Source organism: Ranitomeya variabilis, chromosome 3, assembly GCF_051348905.1.
Source record: "Ranitomeya variabilis isolate aRanVar5 chromosome 3, aRanVar5.hap1, whole genome shotgun sequence".
Lineage (NCBI taxonomy): Eukaryota > Metazoa > Chordata > Amphibia > Anura > Dendrobatidae > Ranitomeya > Ranitomeya variabilis.
The window spans coordinates 624,182,931-624,201,553 of NC_135234.1; the positions used below are offsets into that span (position 1 = coordinate 624,182,931).

The 18,623-nt window shown below is 45.6% G+C and overlaps 1 protein-coding gene across 2 annotated transcripts in view; it reads right to left on the minus strand.

Moving 5' to 3' along the window:
- Positions 1 to 18,623, minus strand: part of ADCY6 (adenylate cyclase 6) — a 289,333-nt gene that overhangs the window by 49,459 nt on the left and 221,251 nt on the right. For both annotated transcript variants that reach the window (XM_077297459.1, XM_077297460.1), the window contains exons 4-10: positions 11,010 to 11,159; positions 7,065 to 7,186; positions 6,535 to 6,646; positions 4,333 to 4,460; positions 2,589 to 2,747; positions 2,165 to 2,306; positions 647 to 775 (exon numbers count right to left, since the gene is read on the minus strand). In XM_077297459.1, coding sequence (XP_077153574.1) covers positions 647 to 775; positions 2,165 to 2,306; positions 2,589 to 2,747; positions 4,333 to 4,460; positions 6,535 to 6,646; positions 7,065 to 7,186; positions 11,010 to 11,159 — 942 coding nt within the window. The remainder of the gene's footprint in view (positions 1 to 646; positions 776 to 2,164; positions 2,307 to 2,588; positions 2,748 to 4,332; positions 4,461 to 6,534; positions 6,647 to 7,064; positions 7,187 to 11,009; positions 11,160 to 18,623) is intronic.

Sequence of the window (18,623 nt, forward strand, 5' to 3'; positions counted from 1 at the left end):
GCTGACAATTTACATTTAAGGATGTTTATTTGATACATGAACAGACTGCATTTCGAGTGGTTGTGTCCATACTGTTAGGTTATAATCACATATGATGGTTTCTGCATTTTGCCATTGTAGTAAAGTACCGATGTTACACGCTTTTTAATGGCAATAATTTCAAGGGAATCTGTCCACATGGTTTTGCTACTGAATCCGAAAGCTGCATGATGTAGGGGGAGAGACCCCGATTCCAGGAATGTGTCACTTACTGGGCTGCTTGCTGCAGTTTTGATAGAACCCTGTTCTCTCTGCTGTAGATGTAGCAGTGGCTAGAATGCTGAGCTACCTGTGAGCACTGTGCATTATCAGCAAGCTGCCAATCAGTGATGGGGCGGGGTTACACAGATTAGCTGGACTGCACAGCACCTGAGACCTAGTCCGGCAGTGATAATGCAGTATAATAAGACACATCCCTGAAATCATGGTCTCTGCCCCTATATTTTGCTGCTCTCAGACTAAACAGAAAAAGCCTGCTGACAGATTCCCTATAATACCAATATTGTTTTTCATTCTGTAACTTTTACCCTAATACTAATATAAGAATGATTCACATTGAGCATTACACCCACTGTGAGATACCAATGATTCAGAGCTTTTTACTCACCATTTGACGAAAAGCCTTTGAGCCTTTGTTGCGTGGAAAGGATCTTTCAGGTACCCAGACCCGTGTAAGGCCTTCGTTTGAGTTGGCTCGGGCTCTTTGTAGTTTAGCCAGCATGGCCTTTTCTTCTTTCTGTAATTGAAGAACACACACAAACACCATTTATAGGACACTCTCAACTCAAGAGCAGACCTTCCAACAGCAGTCCTGGCACATTTTAATGCTTGTGACAAGATAATATCATAGATAGAATGAGCAATGGCGATTCTTCCGGACCATGTCTATCAGGGACAAAAAAAACCTTGACATCACAAGCTCTTATGATCCAGTCTGCTTCTATAAATATTAAAAAACCAACCAAGAACTAAAATAAATAGGACCAGAAGTGAACGTGTGACTTTCTACTGTCAATGATCAATCAGAATACTAAGAAACACTATTTGCTTGTAGACCCTTGGAATTCACCTTACAGATATTCAACTACAGAACGCCTAATTCTCCATTCAGTACACCTGGCTACTTGGCAGCAAGTATGGGGATTTTTTTTGTTGCAGCAGGTAGAATAACTGTTGCACTGCAAAAGCCTGTTCAGAACAAGACACACACTGATATTAACAGGACAGGCACACAGATCTTTAAATTAAAGTGGAGGTCTGGTCTAAAAGGCTCTGGTCACTGTATGCGACTACGGGCTGGTGAATCCTGACATTGCGTGCACTGCGCACTGTGAGGATTCTCTGGCACCAGCAATACGCGTACTCCCGGCCACATGTCGTCTAGATGGGGGCAGCTTACCTCAGTGCAAGTGTATTAGGTGAAATGTGGCCAGGAGCATGCATATTGCACACTTGCAGTCTCATGACCGCTGTTTCCAGTGCCAGAGAATCATCACAGTGTGCAGTGAGCCTAATAAGAGGAGTCACAGGCCACTCATGTAGTGACTACAGTCTGGTAGTTTAAAACCAGACAACTCTTTTTTTTTTTTTTTTTTAAACATACGTGAAAAGCCCAAGCGCTGAAGTTTTGAATACTATCCATTCCAAGGGGCTGTTTGACTTGGGACAAAAATCTGCAGACTGCAGAATCTTGCACACTGTCAGGATTTCCTCGGTATTCCAGGTGTGAGGGATTCGTAGTTGTGTGCTAATTAGACTAATTCAAGTTTTTCTCAACTGTAGAGAACAGAGGGAAGCAGAGTCTAGTCTGCACATGCAAAGCATATACATGACCACCGATTACCACGGAGAATAACCGGGAATCATATGCATTGCACATGGACACAATTTGAAAGACACAACCCCTTTTAATAAGGAATCTGATGATGAGTGAACTGTACTTTAGCAGCAATAATCTGATAATCCAAAGCAAACCAAATTAAAATGATACATGAATCATGGATCATAGGTTTGTGAAATACTCACACTTTTGTAGGAGCTGCTATTATCAGCATCAAACACAGAAGAAGATCAAGGTAAGGTTAAACTATTTAGCGTAGGTTTAGGCCTGTGTTCTCTAACTTACCCTCTTCTGGCTGCACCCGGTCACCAGGAAAGTTTTGATGTTGTGTTCCTTGAGATAAGCATTTCTCTCACCTCCATGACCAGGTTCCACCTCATAATCTCCATTCAGATAATTTAATGTAGCACTTGTGATGTGAATCCTCCTGATCAGGAACAAGAGCGGACATCATTACTCCAATGAACAGACTAAATATGAGGTTTATGTGTAGCGGACATCAGTTATTCTGTGTTCACATAACATTTACAAATGCATAAATGCACACCTCCGACGGCCAGCTGTGATGTACCTACCCAGTGGGAATATATATATAGTTCTTTTTTTCTTTTACTGGAAACTTATTCCAGCATATAGACCAAACATGTGCAATAAAAGCGATGTGAACAGAGCCTAACCCAGCACTGCGGAGGTTAGCGGTGTCACTCACCCTGCCTTGCCGCCAGCTTCCATATGATTGGCCAAAGTCACATCATTAGACCATACGTCAAACTGCCACTTTCGCAGGCCGAGGACACCACAGTGAACTCGCCCACTGTGTATTCCCACTCGCATGTTTACATTTACCCCTGTTACTTCTCTTACTAACCTGAAATGAAAAAAAACAAAAAAACGTTTGTCAAGGTCATAGCATCATTCGGGTAACACCATCAACATTTAAAGCGCTGGCCAGAAGGTGAAAAAAATCTGTAAGAGCAGGGTGGTACAATAAAAAGAACAAAAGAATAACAACCTGGTAAACCCTCTACTGCAGTGATCCCTAATGTGCGCAGATGCTAGGCTGCACATTAATGAGAGACGGCTGCAGCCAATCGTTGGCCTCAGCCGTGATGCCTCCATGAATATCACAAGACTACTGAGGCCAGTGATTGGCTGCAGTGCACACATCCATTTGCATCACATGATTACTACAGCAAAGTATACAAAGACCAAAGGGGATCACAGAAGTGGCATTGCTGAAACAGCAGGGGTTTAACCAAATGAGTAAAGGTTGTTTTTATTTAATCACATTCGCTGCCATTTTTTATACCACGGATAACCTCTTTAAATTGTAACTGTGACTAGGTTTTGCTACTTCATCTGAGAGCAGCATAATGTAATGATAATGGTGCTATAGTTTTTATTAAAACCAGTTTTATATTCTGCAGATCTAACAGTTCTCTGAATACTGAGCTCTGTATAACTCCGCCCCCACCACTGATTGGTAGCTTTCTGTGTACACTGTGAATAGGCAGAAAGCTGCCAATCAGTAATTGGGGCATGGTTGGAATACCTGGCAGCAGTCCAATAAGTTACACAGCTACTGTCATGATCCAGGTCGGGGTTTGCCTCTTGCTTCTCTTTCCCCGGCCTGGTCATGGAGGGGTTAACCTTTCCTGCCTCTTTGGCTCTTGGGTGGCTATTTATTGGTGCTATTTCTGGTTGCCCGTGTCAGTGATAGTTCATGTTTCCAGGCTAGGGCAGCTGACCCGTAGACGCTGGTGATCCTTCTGCCTCTGTCTTCCCGTATTTGTGTGAGATCTGTTCCCTATCCCTGACTTAACAGTGTATGACTCGGCCTGATCTCTGTACCCCGCCTCTTGCTTTCAGTCTCTGATACCTCGTTCTCCAACCGGCTTTGACTGCTGGCTTGTACCCCGACTCTGTCTTACGTCTCTCGTTTTGGATACCGCGCTCTCATTTGGCTCTGAATTCTGGCTGGTCTCTGACTTCGTTCATTGCTGTCACCTCTGGTACTTCTGCTCCTGACCGTTTCTGACTCTGCTCGTCTGACCACTCTTTTGTTACCTGTGATACCTGTGCGGCTGTTCAGTGTTGCTACGCTGTGAGTGTGCAACCTCTCTTCCCTCACTAGCACCCCTTGGTGGAGGTTGCGCTAAACTGCACTTCAGCCGCATCACAGCTACAAGGGGTTTCTGCCCCTACATTATGTTGATCTTAGATTTGATAAGAAAAACCTGATATATTTTCTTTAGGAAAACCAAACAAAAGTTAAATAAAATACAAAATATAAATGACACTAGTCCACCTTCCTCGCAGCTTCCGGTTTTGTGACTTAAATTCTAATTTTTGAAACATCTTCGTATAAAAAAAAAAAAAAAAATTGAAAACAAGTTAAAAGTACGGCTTTTATTAAACCTATACAATTACATTTGAAGCAAAGGTCCACTTACGAGATGGCTTCAATCATATCAACACCCATCTCCACACAGCAGTGAGCGTGATCCGCGCGGGCCTCAGGCAGCCCGGAGACACAATAGTAACAGTCGCCCAGGATCTTAATGCGCAAGCAGTGGTTTTCCTTGAAACAGAAAATGATCGTCATGAAATTTTGGAAATACGCGGCAAGAATAAACAGAGAAGGCAGAGATGCCCTTCATAGGTACAAAGTTGTACTGTGAAGTGAATGCTGTAATTATTCCTCCAGCTATAGTTTGTTCCTCGCTCAGATATATATTTTTTTTTTTACACAATGTTCAGCAAGCAGTAAAAAAAAAAAGTGGGAATGATTTAAAACAAATTATTAAACCATGAGTCAGTAACATAGTTAGACAAACCACAAAAAAAGCATTCAACAAGAACAAGCTCCAAGGAAAAGTTAAAACGCCCGAATGTTAAGGCCCCGTCTCACATAGCGAGATCGCTAGCGAGATCGCTGCTGAGTCACAAGTTTTGTGACGCAACAGCGACCTCCATAGCGATCTCGCTATGTGTGACACGTACCAGCAATCAGGCCCCTGCTGCGAGATCGCTGGTCGTGTCAGAATGGCCTGGACCTTTTTTTGGTCGTTGAGGTCCCGCTGACATCGCTGAATCGGTGTGTGTGACACGGATTCAGCGATGTCTTCGCTGGTAACCAGGGTAAACATCGGGTTACTAAGCGCAGGGCCGTGCTTAGTAACCCGATGTTTACCCTGGTTACCAGCGTAAATGTAAAAAAAAACAAACAGTACATACTCACCATCTGTTGCCCGTCAGGTCCCTTGGCGTCTGCTTCCCGCTCTGACTGAGCGCCGCCGTACAGTGAGAGCAGAGCGCAGCGGTGACGTCACTGCTGTGCTCTCACTGTACGGCGGCTCAGTCAGAGCAGGAAGCAGACGCCAAGGGACCTGACGGGCAACAGATGGTGAGTATGTACTGTTTGTTTTTTTTTACATTTACGCTGGTAACCAGGGTAAACATCGGGTTACTAAGCGCGGCCCTGCGCTTAGTAACCCGATGTTTACCCTGGTTACCCGGGTGCTGCAGGGGGACTTCGGCATCGTTGAAGACAGTTTCAACGATGTCGAAGTCGTTCCCCTGATCGTTGGTCGCTGGAGAGAGCTGTCTGTGTGACAGCTCCCCAGCGACCACACAGCGACGCTGCAGCGATCAGCATCGTTGTCTGTATCGCTGCAGCGTCGCTGTGTGAGACGGGGCCTTTAGGCAACCAAATAATGTGTGAGATCTGCATGTGAGAGGAGCCGTGCGGCTGCCAAGCCTCACCATGGGGCCTCCTTCTCATGCTCAACCATTTGGAAATTTGTAGTCTGTGTGTGGCACAATTTTTAATGCAGCCAATTATTTTTTTTTTCCAGGTTTAATACTTGGCGCTAAGCTAGATTTCAGACCGCGGGTGGAAACTCATACACATAGATATTAGCATGTTACAACATCGCTCCTTGTTTGCTCGGTTTTGGGTCACAACTTGGATATTAACATGAATACGATCTTAAATATATATATTTAGAACCAAAATAGCTCTGTAGTAGCTCTGTCAGAGTCCTGGTGCTAAACTCCTCAGACAGACCTCGGGCTGCAGAAACGGGCTATTGCTTACAGCCAGGAGGGACTTTGGGTGACTGCAATCCTTACATGTCCCCCCATTAACTAGTAAGTTTTACAGCCTGTGTCACCAGCATAGAACTAAGGAAATGGTAATGTGAGATACAAAGCGCACAACTATTCATAGCAAAGGGGTAATCAATAACTGTCTAACAAAGGGGAACCTGTCACCTGAAAAAAAGGCTATGAACCTGCAGATATGGGGTTAATCTGCAGGTAAATAGCGCTGTGAACCTGCCCAGCGCCAGCACTTAGACCTGCGCTACCGGGAGGAAAGGAACTTTATTTCCCCGGCAGAATGACAGCTTCAGTCACAAGTAATATAAGTCTATAAAAAGAGGTTATTAATGAACAGATATAATTAATGTAACAGCACATATCTGTACGAATCTATCTATTGCGGTCTTTTCTACTTTGTAGTAATAAAGTTGTGTTTTTATGGGATTTTGCTTAGTTAGACAATAATATGAGATACAAGCCATGCTTGATACACATTGTTATTTTTTTTAATGATGCATTTTCCATAGATCGCACACTGAGAAGTCACTTACTGCAGCTAGCTTGTCGAAACGTGCAAAGAGTTCGTTCAATGTCATGACTAGTTCCTGTGCCGTGCATTGTGACGCCAAGCTGGTGAAGCCCTCAATGTCGGCAAAGAGGATGCTGCAAAGAGAGGCCGTGAGGTCAGAAACGCCATTCAATACATATTCTTATTTCAAGAAGTACAGACCATTACATGGCCAATGCAAAACGCCATTCTGCATCTTGTACGTGCCGTGGGTACACCTTCTCCGGCCATTAAATACATATTCTTATTTCAAGAAGTACAGACCATTACATGGCCAATGCAAAACGCCATTCTGCATCTTGTACGTGCCGTGGGTACACCTTCTCCGGCCATTAAATACATATTCTTATTTCAAGAAGTACAGACCATTACATGGCCAATGCAAAACGCCATTCTGCATCTTGTACGTGCCATGGGTACACCTTCTCCGGCCGTCTGCCACTCACTTCTAGCTGCCGCCTTGCATTGTGCATTTCTGAAGGCCTAATCAGGAACGTCCTGGCTCCACATTACCTCACATTGTCGTGCTTCTGTATGTAGATTTTGTGAAACATCATATCCTCCTTTTTGGTGTTGATGTCTTCTTTCATTTCCATTGCAACGTGACGTGGCAGCACAGACAGCAGGAGGCGCTCCTGCACAGCAGAGGTCACAGAGAAGGAGAAAACACAATACCGGTTATTTTGCATTTTTTGCAGGTCTTTCCAAAACAATAATTGCAGTCAGTCAATGAGACAAGCACAGAGACAGCCAGGTTTGTGTTTCCGCCCCTTTATCTTGACGTATGGCTCCAGCGTGGGTAAGAAAGTGCATATACTCACCTTCCATTCTCCCGACACATCTCTGTCCAGCTGGCTGTGGCCCCTGCCGGTGTCCGCGCTCTCTTCAATCGTGGATGGCGCTTGAGAGCTGCAGCCGATCTCACCAACCACTAACTGGGGAGGACACTGGCAGGGTACAAGGCCAGCAGGACGGAGGGGTGATGGGGCATCAGAAGGCAAATGAGTATATGCCACTTCTTATAGTAAATTACTACACCGGGAAATTGGGTAAAGATGAAAAAAGGGGATAAAACTCTTTAAACAGAATGTGTCAGCAAGAATTCAACCCCCAAACTCAGGACTCTGTCACCAGCAGCATGATGTAGAGGCAAAGACCCTGATTCCAGCAATGTGTCAATTACTGGGTTGCTCTCTGTAGTTTTGATATCATCACTATTTTATCAGCAGGATATTATCACAAGAAGACTAGTAAACCTTCTGCCATGTAGTCCTCCATATTCATGAGCTCTGTATAACCTCACGCCACCACTAATTGACAGCTTTCTGCCTATGCACAGTGTACACAGAAAGCTACCAATCGGTGGTGTGAGTGGGGTTATACAGGACTCCGAATTCAGAGAACTGAGACAGCTATACATAAAATGGTGATTTTATCAAAACTGCAGCAAGCAGCCCAATAAGTGTAATCATGGTCTCTGCCCCTACATACTTGTACTCACAAATAGGGCAACAAAAAACTGGTGACAGTCTCCATTGGAAATGATTGACAGCTCAAAGAAATCTTGTGGTGCTATGTACCCCTCCCGCTTGCCAAGTGGATGACTAGCTGCCAAGACCTCATCCTTCGGACAGGCAATAGCAGTATGGGGATTGGGGTGCACCTTCCTTGCTGCTCTATAGATCAGCTAACTGAGGGTGCAGTGTCCCTACAATTCTTGTACAGATTTTGCAGCAGTTGTGCCTAGTAGTTAAGACTGGTCCTATTCACATAAAAGGCAACAGTAGCAGGCATAGCCGCGGCAAACTGTCCAGCTCTGTGCCTGGTTGGCAATGAAGGGGGCACGGCTCTCCAATACACTTTGTATAGCAGTCAGGTAAATGATCGTGTGGCCAGCAGCCATTGACTCCCCCATACACAGAGCACTCGGTGTGACCGAGTATTCCTACGATTTCTGAGAGAGAGTTGCAGTTTTGTTCACAAAAAGAAAAGTATCGGCTGTCAGAAATTGTATGTGCCAATCTTTTTTCTCCCGAACATCATCTGTCAGGGGAGAGTCGGGAGGCCCCCCCATACACATTAGACTGTTGTCATTCACATCAATATCGGTGGTTCGGGCAGACTTTAGTCTAATGTGCATGGGGGCCTCAAAACGTTAACGTGTCATCAGAATAAAACCTATTGTTTAAAAGGAACCTGTCACTTGATTCATGCTGCCCAAAGCACAGGAAGCATGAATTAGATCTGGCTACACAACTATAGCAATATATATTATCCTCTGAAACACTCCGGCGTTTCAGACAAACTTAGATTAAAGAATTTAGTTTGGTTCGGCCCCTGGCTAGCTTTTCAACACGCCGCACCCACGGATATATTTGGCAAGAGATCTGTCAATCACCTCTAGCGGCGCTGCGAAGTGTTGGCCAGGGGTGGGCGCTGGGAAGTGTCGGCCAGGGGTGGGCGCTGGGAAGTGTCGGCCAGGGGTGGGCGCTGGGAAGTGTCGGCCAGGGGTGGGCGCTGGGAAGTGTCGGCCAGGGGTGGGCGCTGGGAAGTGTCGGCCAGGGGTGGGCGCTGGGAAGTGTCGGCCAGGAACGGCGCTGGGAAGTGTCGGCCAGGGGCGGCGCTGGGAAGTGTCGGCCAGGGGTGGGCGCTGGGAAGTGTCGGCCAGGGGTGGGCGCTGGGAAGTGTCGGCCAGGGGTGGGCGCTGGGAAGTGTCGGCCAGGGGTGGGCGCTGGGAAGTGTCGGCCAGGGGTGGGCGCTGGGAAGTGTCGGCCAGGGGTGGGCGCTGGGAAGTGTCGGCCAGGGGTGGGCGCTGGGAAGTGTTGGCCAGGGGTGGGCGCTGGGAAGTGTCGGCCAGGGGTGGGCGCTGGGAAGTGTCGGCCAGGGGTGGGTGCTGGGAAGTGTCGGCCAGGGGTGGGTGCTGGGAAGTGTCGGCCAGGGCCAGCGCTGGACCTAGGCTCTTTAAACTACATTTTCTCTTTACAGCTTCTCCCAGCGTCACTAGAGGTGACTGACTGGTCTCTCACTAAGCACACACTTGGGGAAGACTTGTCAATCACCTGGAGCCAAGCTGGAAAAAGCCACCCAGGGGCAGCAAAGACCTTTGCTCTGCAAAATATTTTTACATTGAAACACCAGATGCAATCGAGCTGCCAGGTTCTGGTTCATGGGGTCTTTGGTTTGGGCAGCATGAATCTTCTGACATCTTTTTAAATCTGCTTTTTGTGCTGGCAATTTTTCCATATCACAATCTGTAATATACAATACAGAAATCTTGCAATTTTCATCCTGCCCACTGAGACTTTTTTAATCTCTTGATGATTGTAAAAATCTACATGTACATTAGCCGCAATGAACAGAGACTTTTGCACAGAAGCATCTAATGAGCATGTTCAAAAGTCAACATGAAAGGAAGTGGAGCAGGGGAACCATGACATTACCTATTGTGCTGTGTATAGAGGAGTTATCAGACACTGTAATGCTGAATCTGCTGATAAAGAGTTTTGCTGAAAAGGTTTCATGAAAGGACAGGAAGAGTCTAAAAGGCCCTGGTGGCTAGAGAGAACATTTCTAGATTACTAATTTTATTTGCAGAAAACCCTTAGTTAATAGTGCAGTATGTTTAAAAAATAAATAAATACAATTATTTTTTCACCTTCCCCGGGTCCACTGCAGAGTCTCTCGCTGCTCCCTGGGACTGTTACTGTCTGTAGTGTTGACAGAATATTGACAGTAGCAGCCAAACACTGAGTTCAGCAGCTCTGAATGGCATACGCCGTCTACACGAGCATACCCGCTGAGCTCACAGATACGCCGTGGCACGGTATACATGGGACAAGCATCACTGCACACAATAACAGACACCGGGAGCAGCGGCAGAAACTCAGCACTGGACCCTGGGAGGGCGAGTAAATCACCGATTGTTTTTTTTAATAAACTGCCCCAGTTAAAACCCCTTTTATAAAGACCATGATAAAAAATACCAGTGCCAACATTTTTTTCTTCTTAATACAAGTAATACAAAAGCCTGATTAAAACAATGTACCGTTTTCTGATGACACATTACCTTGAAGGATAGGAAATCAATAACTAAATCCCAGCAATTCTGTTTAACAATGTCGCTTTCCTTTTCGCTAATTAATTTTATGATCACCTTGGTTTTATCTGCCGTTCCCAGGTCCCACTATCACTGGCACACAGCCCGTGACGTGGCACCCCCCCCCCCCCCCACCTGTGACGTGGCACACCCCATGATGTGGCACCCACCCCGTGACATGGCACCCTCCCGTGACGTGGCACACACCCCATGACGTGGCACACACCCCATGACGTGGCTCACACCCCATGATGTGGCACCCCCCCCCGTGACGTGGCACACCCCCCATGACGTGGCACACCCCCCGTGACGTGGCACACCCCCCATGACGTGGCACACCCCCCATGGCATGGCACACTCACCTGCTGCTGGTTCTCCCTCTGAAGGTGCAGCCGGGCCTGGATGTAGCCGCGAGTTTCTTGGAATGCCTGTCTCTGGGACACCTCTGCAGGGTAGTGGGTGCAAATACCAATAATATTTGTGCAAAGGAAGATCAGCACGTTGGCGCTTAACTGGAAATGGAAAAAAAAAATACAGATATTATGCGCATATTGGGAGGGAAAACAGATATTTATATTCCGTGCAATGAGTCAGAGCCATGGCCACTTACAAATGGAAATAACCAGCCGTCCTGCTGCGAGCATACAAGCAATGAGCTACAGATTTTCTACAGACAGATCATAGAGGTGCCCATGCAGAGGAGGCATCTTACAGACGGTTATAAGGAGGGACACAATGGGTCTGATTTACCAACACCAGCGTCTCATGCGGTTTTTTAAATATGGAGCCGATGTCGAACATTTTTTCAAAGCAACTTCATTAGAACTATTGTAATTATACATCTAATGTGACAAATTATTTAACTGGAAGTGACAGAGTCAAGGCAATATTATTAGCGGAAACAATCGCTTGTCCATTGTAACAAATGAATAATAAAATATATCTATGTGTGATGATCATAAAGGACAGTGTAAATTCTAGAAAAGATGGGTCCTAACATGACTTACAGTAATGATAATCACTTCACGCTATTGCCTCATCACCCTCATGCAAGCTTAGGCTATGTGCACACGTTGCCGATTTGCTGCGGATCCGCAGCGTTTTTTGAGGTGCAGAAACGCTGCAGATCCGCAATTGATTTACAGTACAATGTAAATCAATGAGAAAAAAAAAAATGCTGTGCACACTTTGCGGAAAATCCGCTGCGGAAACGCTGTGATTTAAAAGAAGTAGCATGTCACTTCTTTTTTGTGAGTCTGCAGCGTTTTTGTACCCACTCCATTATAGAAAACCTCAGGGGTAAAAACCGCAGCAAATCCGCAAGAAAACCGCAGCAAAAACGCACAAAAAACGCTGCGGATCCGCACAAAAAACCGCAGGTGCGTTTTCTGCCAGGAGAGACAGAATCCGCACCAGAAATTCCTAAGCCTAATCCGCAACGTGTGCACATAGCCTCAAAGTGAATGTGTCAGTAAAGACCGCCACACCCCCACACCGGCTAGTGTTGGCCAAACCTACTGATATCGACAGGCTCGGCAGACGGTCTAAAGTATATTGGAGATCTGGTATTGAGATCATGTTGCCTCCCAGAGATAAGATGCCACCACGAATCATCAATCGTCCAACAGCCATCTAATGGGCTTAAAATCTCTTCCCACCCCCTCGAATAGCATAGATGATCATGCACATCTTTGAACTATAAATCCAACAAGACCTTTATATCTTCTATCTGTTGCTGCATTCCCAAGTAATTAGCATTTTGCATGACATGGAAATGAAGTGCTAAGTGCGTTGGGTATGACACAGAACTTCTCAAGTCACTGCCTCCGCAGGTTGTTTCCCCTCCCAACACCAGCCTTAAGCTCACTGCCTGATTTCCTTGCCTGGTACCTGTCGTGACAATGAACTATCAATAAAGCTAAAGAAACTGTTGCTGGGAAAAGAAATAAACAGAGGAGGCAGTGTCTTGTGAAGTGCTCAGTCACACCCAGAGCACTTAATGCATCATTTACATATTAATTTAAATGCTACTCAGCAACAGATAAACAATATAAAGGTATAGATGGATTTACATTTTGTAGACCTGTACAGCAATATATGGGTTGATTTTACCTATTCACCTTAATAGCGAATTTGTGCGAGTGAGGAAATACATTATCACCTACAGCCTTAGTGGGATATGAGATATATGGCAAGAAAACCAACTTTATTGCAAAAATCTTTATTTATTTTTTTTTTTTTTGTAACTGCCACCTACAAACATTACAGAAAATCACACAAAAGGCTGAGCCATGCGCAAAATGAAAAAATATCGATAAAACAACAACTGTTGGTTCTCTGGATGACAATTAGGATGAATACATTCCTATTTATTATATGAGTAAATGTGATTGATTGATCATCCAGGAGTAGGACATTGATGAACGCAGGGTAACATACACCTCCGTACAAATGTAGCACTCGTTTTCAGGTATTACAGTTCAAGTCATCAATATCATAGTTCTGGGCAGCCGCTTTAATTATGTTTATTGCTGGACTACTTTACCCTATCTACACCAAGGGCATTAATGGACGCCTGTCATGTTGCACATGAGGTCCAATGTGAGGACAGCACGGTACAGGGAAAGGGAAGCGGAGCAGAATGCTATATAGGCTTGTGGGAAGGATTGAGTATAACGCCGCGGTCACATTAGCTTATAGCATCGGATGCGAACGACCCCCGGCTCCCGCTCTGCTGCGAGAATGTGCCGAGTGCCAGTGCTCTGACTGTCTCGCATGACAGATCGTAGAACAGGTGCGGAGGAGACTGAGAAAGTAATTTCTCCAGCTCCGGCATCTGTGGTAATAGCACTGCACTTGGGTGACATCTGAGTGCAGAGCGAAGTTTCACACACACCTATAGACTTGTATGGGTGCGTGCAATCAGATTCTCGCAGAATGCGGAGATTATTTTCTCATGCCGAATCGGAATGAGAAGATAATCCCAGATGTGCACTGCCCCATATTAGAACACAGGGCCGAGTGCAATCCAATTTATAGAACTGCACTTGTCCAATTCATTCGCTTGTGTGAGCGAGCCCCAACTATTGTATTCACTGAAATCCCTGGTGTTTGTCCGTATACGAGTCCAGTGGGCGGTCCTACTAGTGACTGACAGCTATATCTGCCTGTGCCTGCAGTCATCCACGAAAGGCTGTCAGTCACTGAATTGTACCACCCACTGGATCCAATGGAGTCATGCATACAAATACTGGGGATCTGAACATACAAAATGCAGGTCTGATCTGCTCCTCCTGCTCTACAGGATGAGACAGTGTGTGTGAGAGAATAAAAGAACAAATTAATAATAATAGACAACACTAACCTAATGGAATCCCTGCCACATTAGTGATCCCATGGCTGCAGCGGTGAGACACTATCTACATACATGACCACTGCAGCTGATCACCAGTTGCAGCAGTGTGTGGCACGAGACCAGTAACTGGCTGCATATGTACGTGGCACGTCATTGCTGCTAGCTAACCAGCCCAGCAGAAAGCAGGAATGGTGTGAGGTCTTAAAGGTAAGTAGCGCCACTTATATGAAATCACCTTTGAGGGCCTTGCCCATTTTCTGTTCAGAAAAGCCCCTTAAGATTGCACAGCCAGAATTTATCATGTTTTATTTAAGGCACAATGAAAAGTCATTACACACAACAACAAGAGCGGCACTGTCCCTGCTATAGATACAATTATTCATCATTTATATCGCACATATTTCACAAGCCTGTTCTATGGCAGGAGGTCAATCCAAAGAAGGAAATAATCACAGTGTATATTAATAATGAGAAACTGCTTTTTAATCTTATTTTATGCCGAGATTATTGTTTGAAATTGTAGGTGCAAAGCCTGAAGCCATAGTACTCTGCTAGGAATCTGACAGAAACCTTTCTGTTCTGCATCTGTCAGGTGCAAGGTTCCGAAACACCATACAAAGATCTAACAACCTATCCATCCATAGAACAGGACTTGGTAAATTTAGCTTTCATAAAATGACAATAAACCATGTAAAAGGGCTGTCCGAAACAGTGAATTTAATATTAATGTATTAGAATTTAAAGGGAACCTGTCACCAAGTTCTGACTACCTATCAGAAAGAAGAATAATGTAGGGAAAGAGGTACTGATTCCAGAGATGTGTCACTTAGGCTACTTTCACACTAGCGTCGTGCACTGCACGTCGCTATGCATCATTTTGTAGAAAAAACGCATCCTGTAAAAGTGCTTGCAGGATGCGTTTTTTCTCCATTGACTTGCATTAGCGACGCAGTGCGACGCATTGACACACGTCGCAACCGTCGTGCGACGGTTGCGTCGGACCGTCGCCACCAAAAAAACGTTGCATGTAACGTTTTTTGGTGCGTCGTGTCCACCATTTCCGACCGCGCATGCGCGGCCGGGACTCCACCCCCGCCTCCCCGCACATCACAATGGGGCAACGGATGCGTTGAAAAACAGCATCCGCTGCCCACGTTGTGCGGCGCTTTCACTGCTTGCGTCGGTACGTTGCAACGACGCAATTCGTCGTGCGTCGTACGACGCTAGTGTGAAAGTAGCCTTATTTAGCTGCTTGCTGTCATTTTGATAAAATCTGCTTCATGTCTACAGCAGCAGCTCTCTGAATACTGAGCTCTGTATAACTTCGCCCACACCTCTGTTATAAAGAGCTCATGGATGTGCTTGACTACCTGGCAGCAGGGTTACTAGTCCTTTAGTGATAATCTCCTGCTGATAAAACAGTGATTTTATCAAATGTACACTAAGCAGCCCAGTAAGTGACACATTGCTGGGAATCAGGGTCTGTGGCTCTACGTTATGCAGTTACAGAAGTGCGTGATGTCACACTCCAGTCCTTGTTCTTGCACGTTTCGGAAAACTCTGTTCCTTCTTCAGAGGAGCATATTAACACGCAATACCTGGTGGCTTTTGTGTCCCTGTCCTGCAGATTAGCGAGATTATGTTTAAATAACAAGTGTACAATGACAAAATAAAATGTATATGTGAGGAATAGGACTGACAGATCGCACGGCTTTTCGCACTCTGTGTGACGTCACACGCTGCTCTACCTGTGGCTGCACGGCCTTGTTTTTGGCGTTCATCGGCCGGGGCTGCCTGCTCGCTACATTGCAGCTCTACTTGCGTCTTTATTTCGCCAAGGACCTCCGTGCACCCGCCAAGTGCAGCCCTTTCCAATGGATGCAACTAACAACTTTGCTGGACTGCATAGCGGGCAGTAGAGTAATTACCTACTTCATTATTGTTTTCTCTGGGTTTGTTGAGTTTTTTACCGTGTAACTGAATACAAATTGGCACACATGCTATGATGACAGGGTGGGAAAATTAGGCTGATCTCAGTACTTCAATTTGTATAGATCGCCTATTGCAGCCTGGGCCGTGACTACCCCAAAGCTTGCTATTTTTATTTTTTTAATTGGTGTTCATTTACATATTGTGGTGATGATGCATATATAAAGCTTGCTGCTATTCATCACACTTGATGTGGGTCCTACGTGTTCCTGGGACGGACATACTAGCGCAAAGGTATCCATTTCTGGTTAATTGAGTGTATCTTATTTTTAATTGAAGTTTAATAGAAAAGTGTTTAGTTATTACAATTAAATTGTTAGATATTACCGTAATATTAAATTAACTGCTAGGTTTCAGACAACTCCTTTACTCATTCTTTAGATATATGACATTCACAAATGACACAGCAATATGGCTGAGGGTATGTGCACCCGATCAGGAATCGGCAGAGTTTTGGACGCAGTGCATTTCCGTTCCATCTAAAGCGCTGCCGGCTATAGAAGTCTGGTGAATCGGCATGTGGTCACTGACAAGTGCGGATCCACAGTGTCCCAATACATTGTACGGGTGCATTTATCTTGCGGAGGCTCACATCTTCACATCTCCGCAAGATAGACCTGTTACGGTCTGGAAAGACGCAGGTGAACCACAGGCATCTCTGCACACATAGTGGGTATGGGATTTCCTGAAATCCCATCCACTATGCTGTAACATCTGGACGGTGCACAAGTCCGCAGCCTCCAACCTGCAGCGTTTACTGATCGTCTGCACATACCCTTAAGATCATGTCCGTGTTCATCCACATCCGCATTCCAGGCATTTAATAAGGAATAACACAACTTTGCAGGCACTGCTACATAGGAAGGAAATGAATGGTTGGAAGCACATTGATAACGTCTGTCTATTTGACACAATGAATATGCAGCACAGTCATTATCTGCTGGCAGAGGAAACACACTCTATATTAAGCATTTATATAAAACCTAAAGAGGATACAAATGCTGCAATCCAAAAATAAACACAAAGGGGCGAGATCTGCATGAGGACGGACAGAAGAGCCCTATTTATTACCGTATATGCTGTTAATGACGACATATTGCCGGGCACTGCCGGGGGGACGTTAATAATGTGCAGCTAGGAAGCCATGTTTTCTGATGAAATTTACTGACGTGTGAATAAGATCTTAAAGGGGTGGTCCGAAGGCAAAGTAATTTTGCTCCTAAATTCCTATTTAGTAACATAGTCAAAGCTATTTTCCTATATACTAGCTTTAAAAATTCCCTACCGTTCCCCAACTACACTGTGTAACAGCTATTTTTTTTTTAAATTTATCTATTACCTGTCTGATGACGATTCTTTGAGTATCACCAGTGCATGCTGGGATACACAAACAAAGCATCAGCAGGGGGCAGAGACTGCGGTCACTGTCACAGCCCCTACACCCTCCCTGTGGTATCGCCCCGGTACCCGGCCTGTCCCTGCAGTGTCTCCCCTGTGCACAGTGTCCGCTCTGTTGATGGCTTATGAATAGTAATAAGCTGGCAGCAGAGCGGTGTCACTATACCTGACTGTGCAGGAGACCACCGCTGCCCCCTCAGATGATGTCCCTGGTCTCTGTCGGACAGCACTGTGTACGGGGGAGACACCCTGCCGCTGAAACAAGGGTCACTGATGCTTAGTTTCAGGCAGTGGCAGAGATGCGGCAGTGATTGCTGTATCTACCCCCTGATGATGCTTCATTTCAGTACTCCAGCACATAATGGTGATAATAAAATGAACAGTCATAAGACCGGAAAATGGAGATAACCCAACAATAGCTGTTACACAGTGTACGGTAGGAAATATTTAAACCAAGTATACAAGAATATAACTTAGATTACGGGACTTACCGTATTTCTCGGACTATAAGACACCCTTTTTTCCTCCCAAAATGTGGAGGAAAATGGGGGGGTGCGTCTTATAGTCCGGATGTACTGGCTCAGGCTATGGTGGGGAGGTGGGGGAGCAATATCGGAGGAGCAGCGGGTCAGAGAGGCAGGAACCGGCGGATCCGGGTAACTCCTGTGCCCGCTGCTAAAGAGGAATGAATAAGCACTGCATTCCATGCCCATGGGCGTGGAGGGCAATGAATATTCATTTCTTCCTGGCATGACTGATTGGCCCCATCCCAGTCCTGGTATCCATGGCCCCATCAGAAAAGATTTTAAAAAAACAAAAACATTACACTTACACTGTCAGCCGCCTGCTTCCTGCGGTCATGTGTGCCGATACTTAAGAGAAATTAATATTCAGAATATTAATTTCTCTTAAGTATCAGCACACGTGACCGCCGGAAGCAGCAGGAAGCCGCTGGCTGACAGTGCGCACTACTGAAGAGGAATGCATACTCACCGCTCTCTGCTATGAACGGTCCCGGTGAGTATTCCAGCAGCTGTGCTCCTGCTTGTGAGCAGTGCATGATATCACTGCCATGCGCTGCTTACAAGCATTAATCAGCTGCTGGCACCGCAGCAGGACGCTGCGACTGTGAGGGAGCGGAGGAAGGTAAGTGTAATGTAAAAAAAAAATTCTGACGGGGCCATAAATACCAGCAACCAGATGGGGCCAATCAATCATACCAGGAACCTGATGG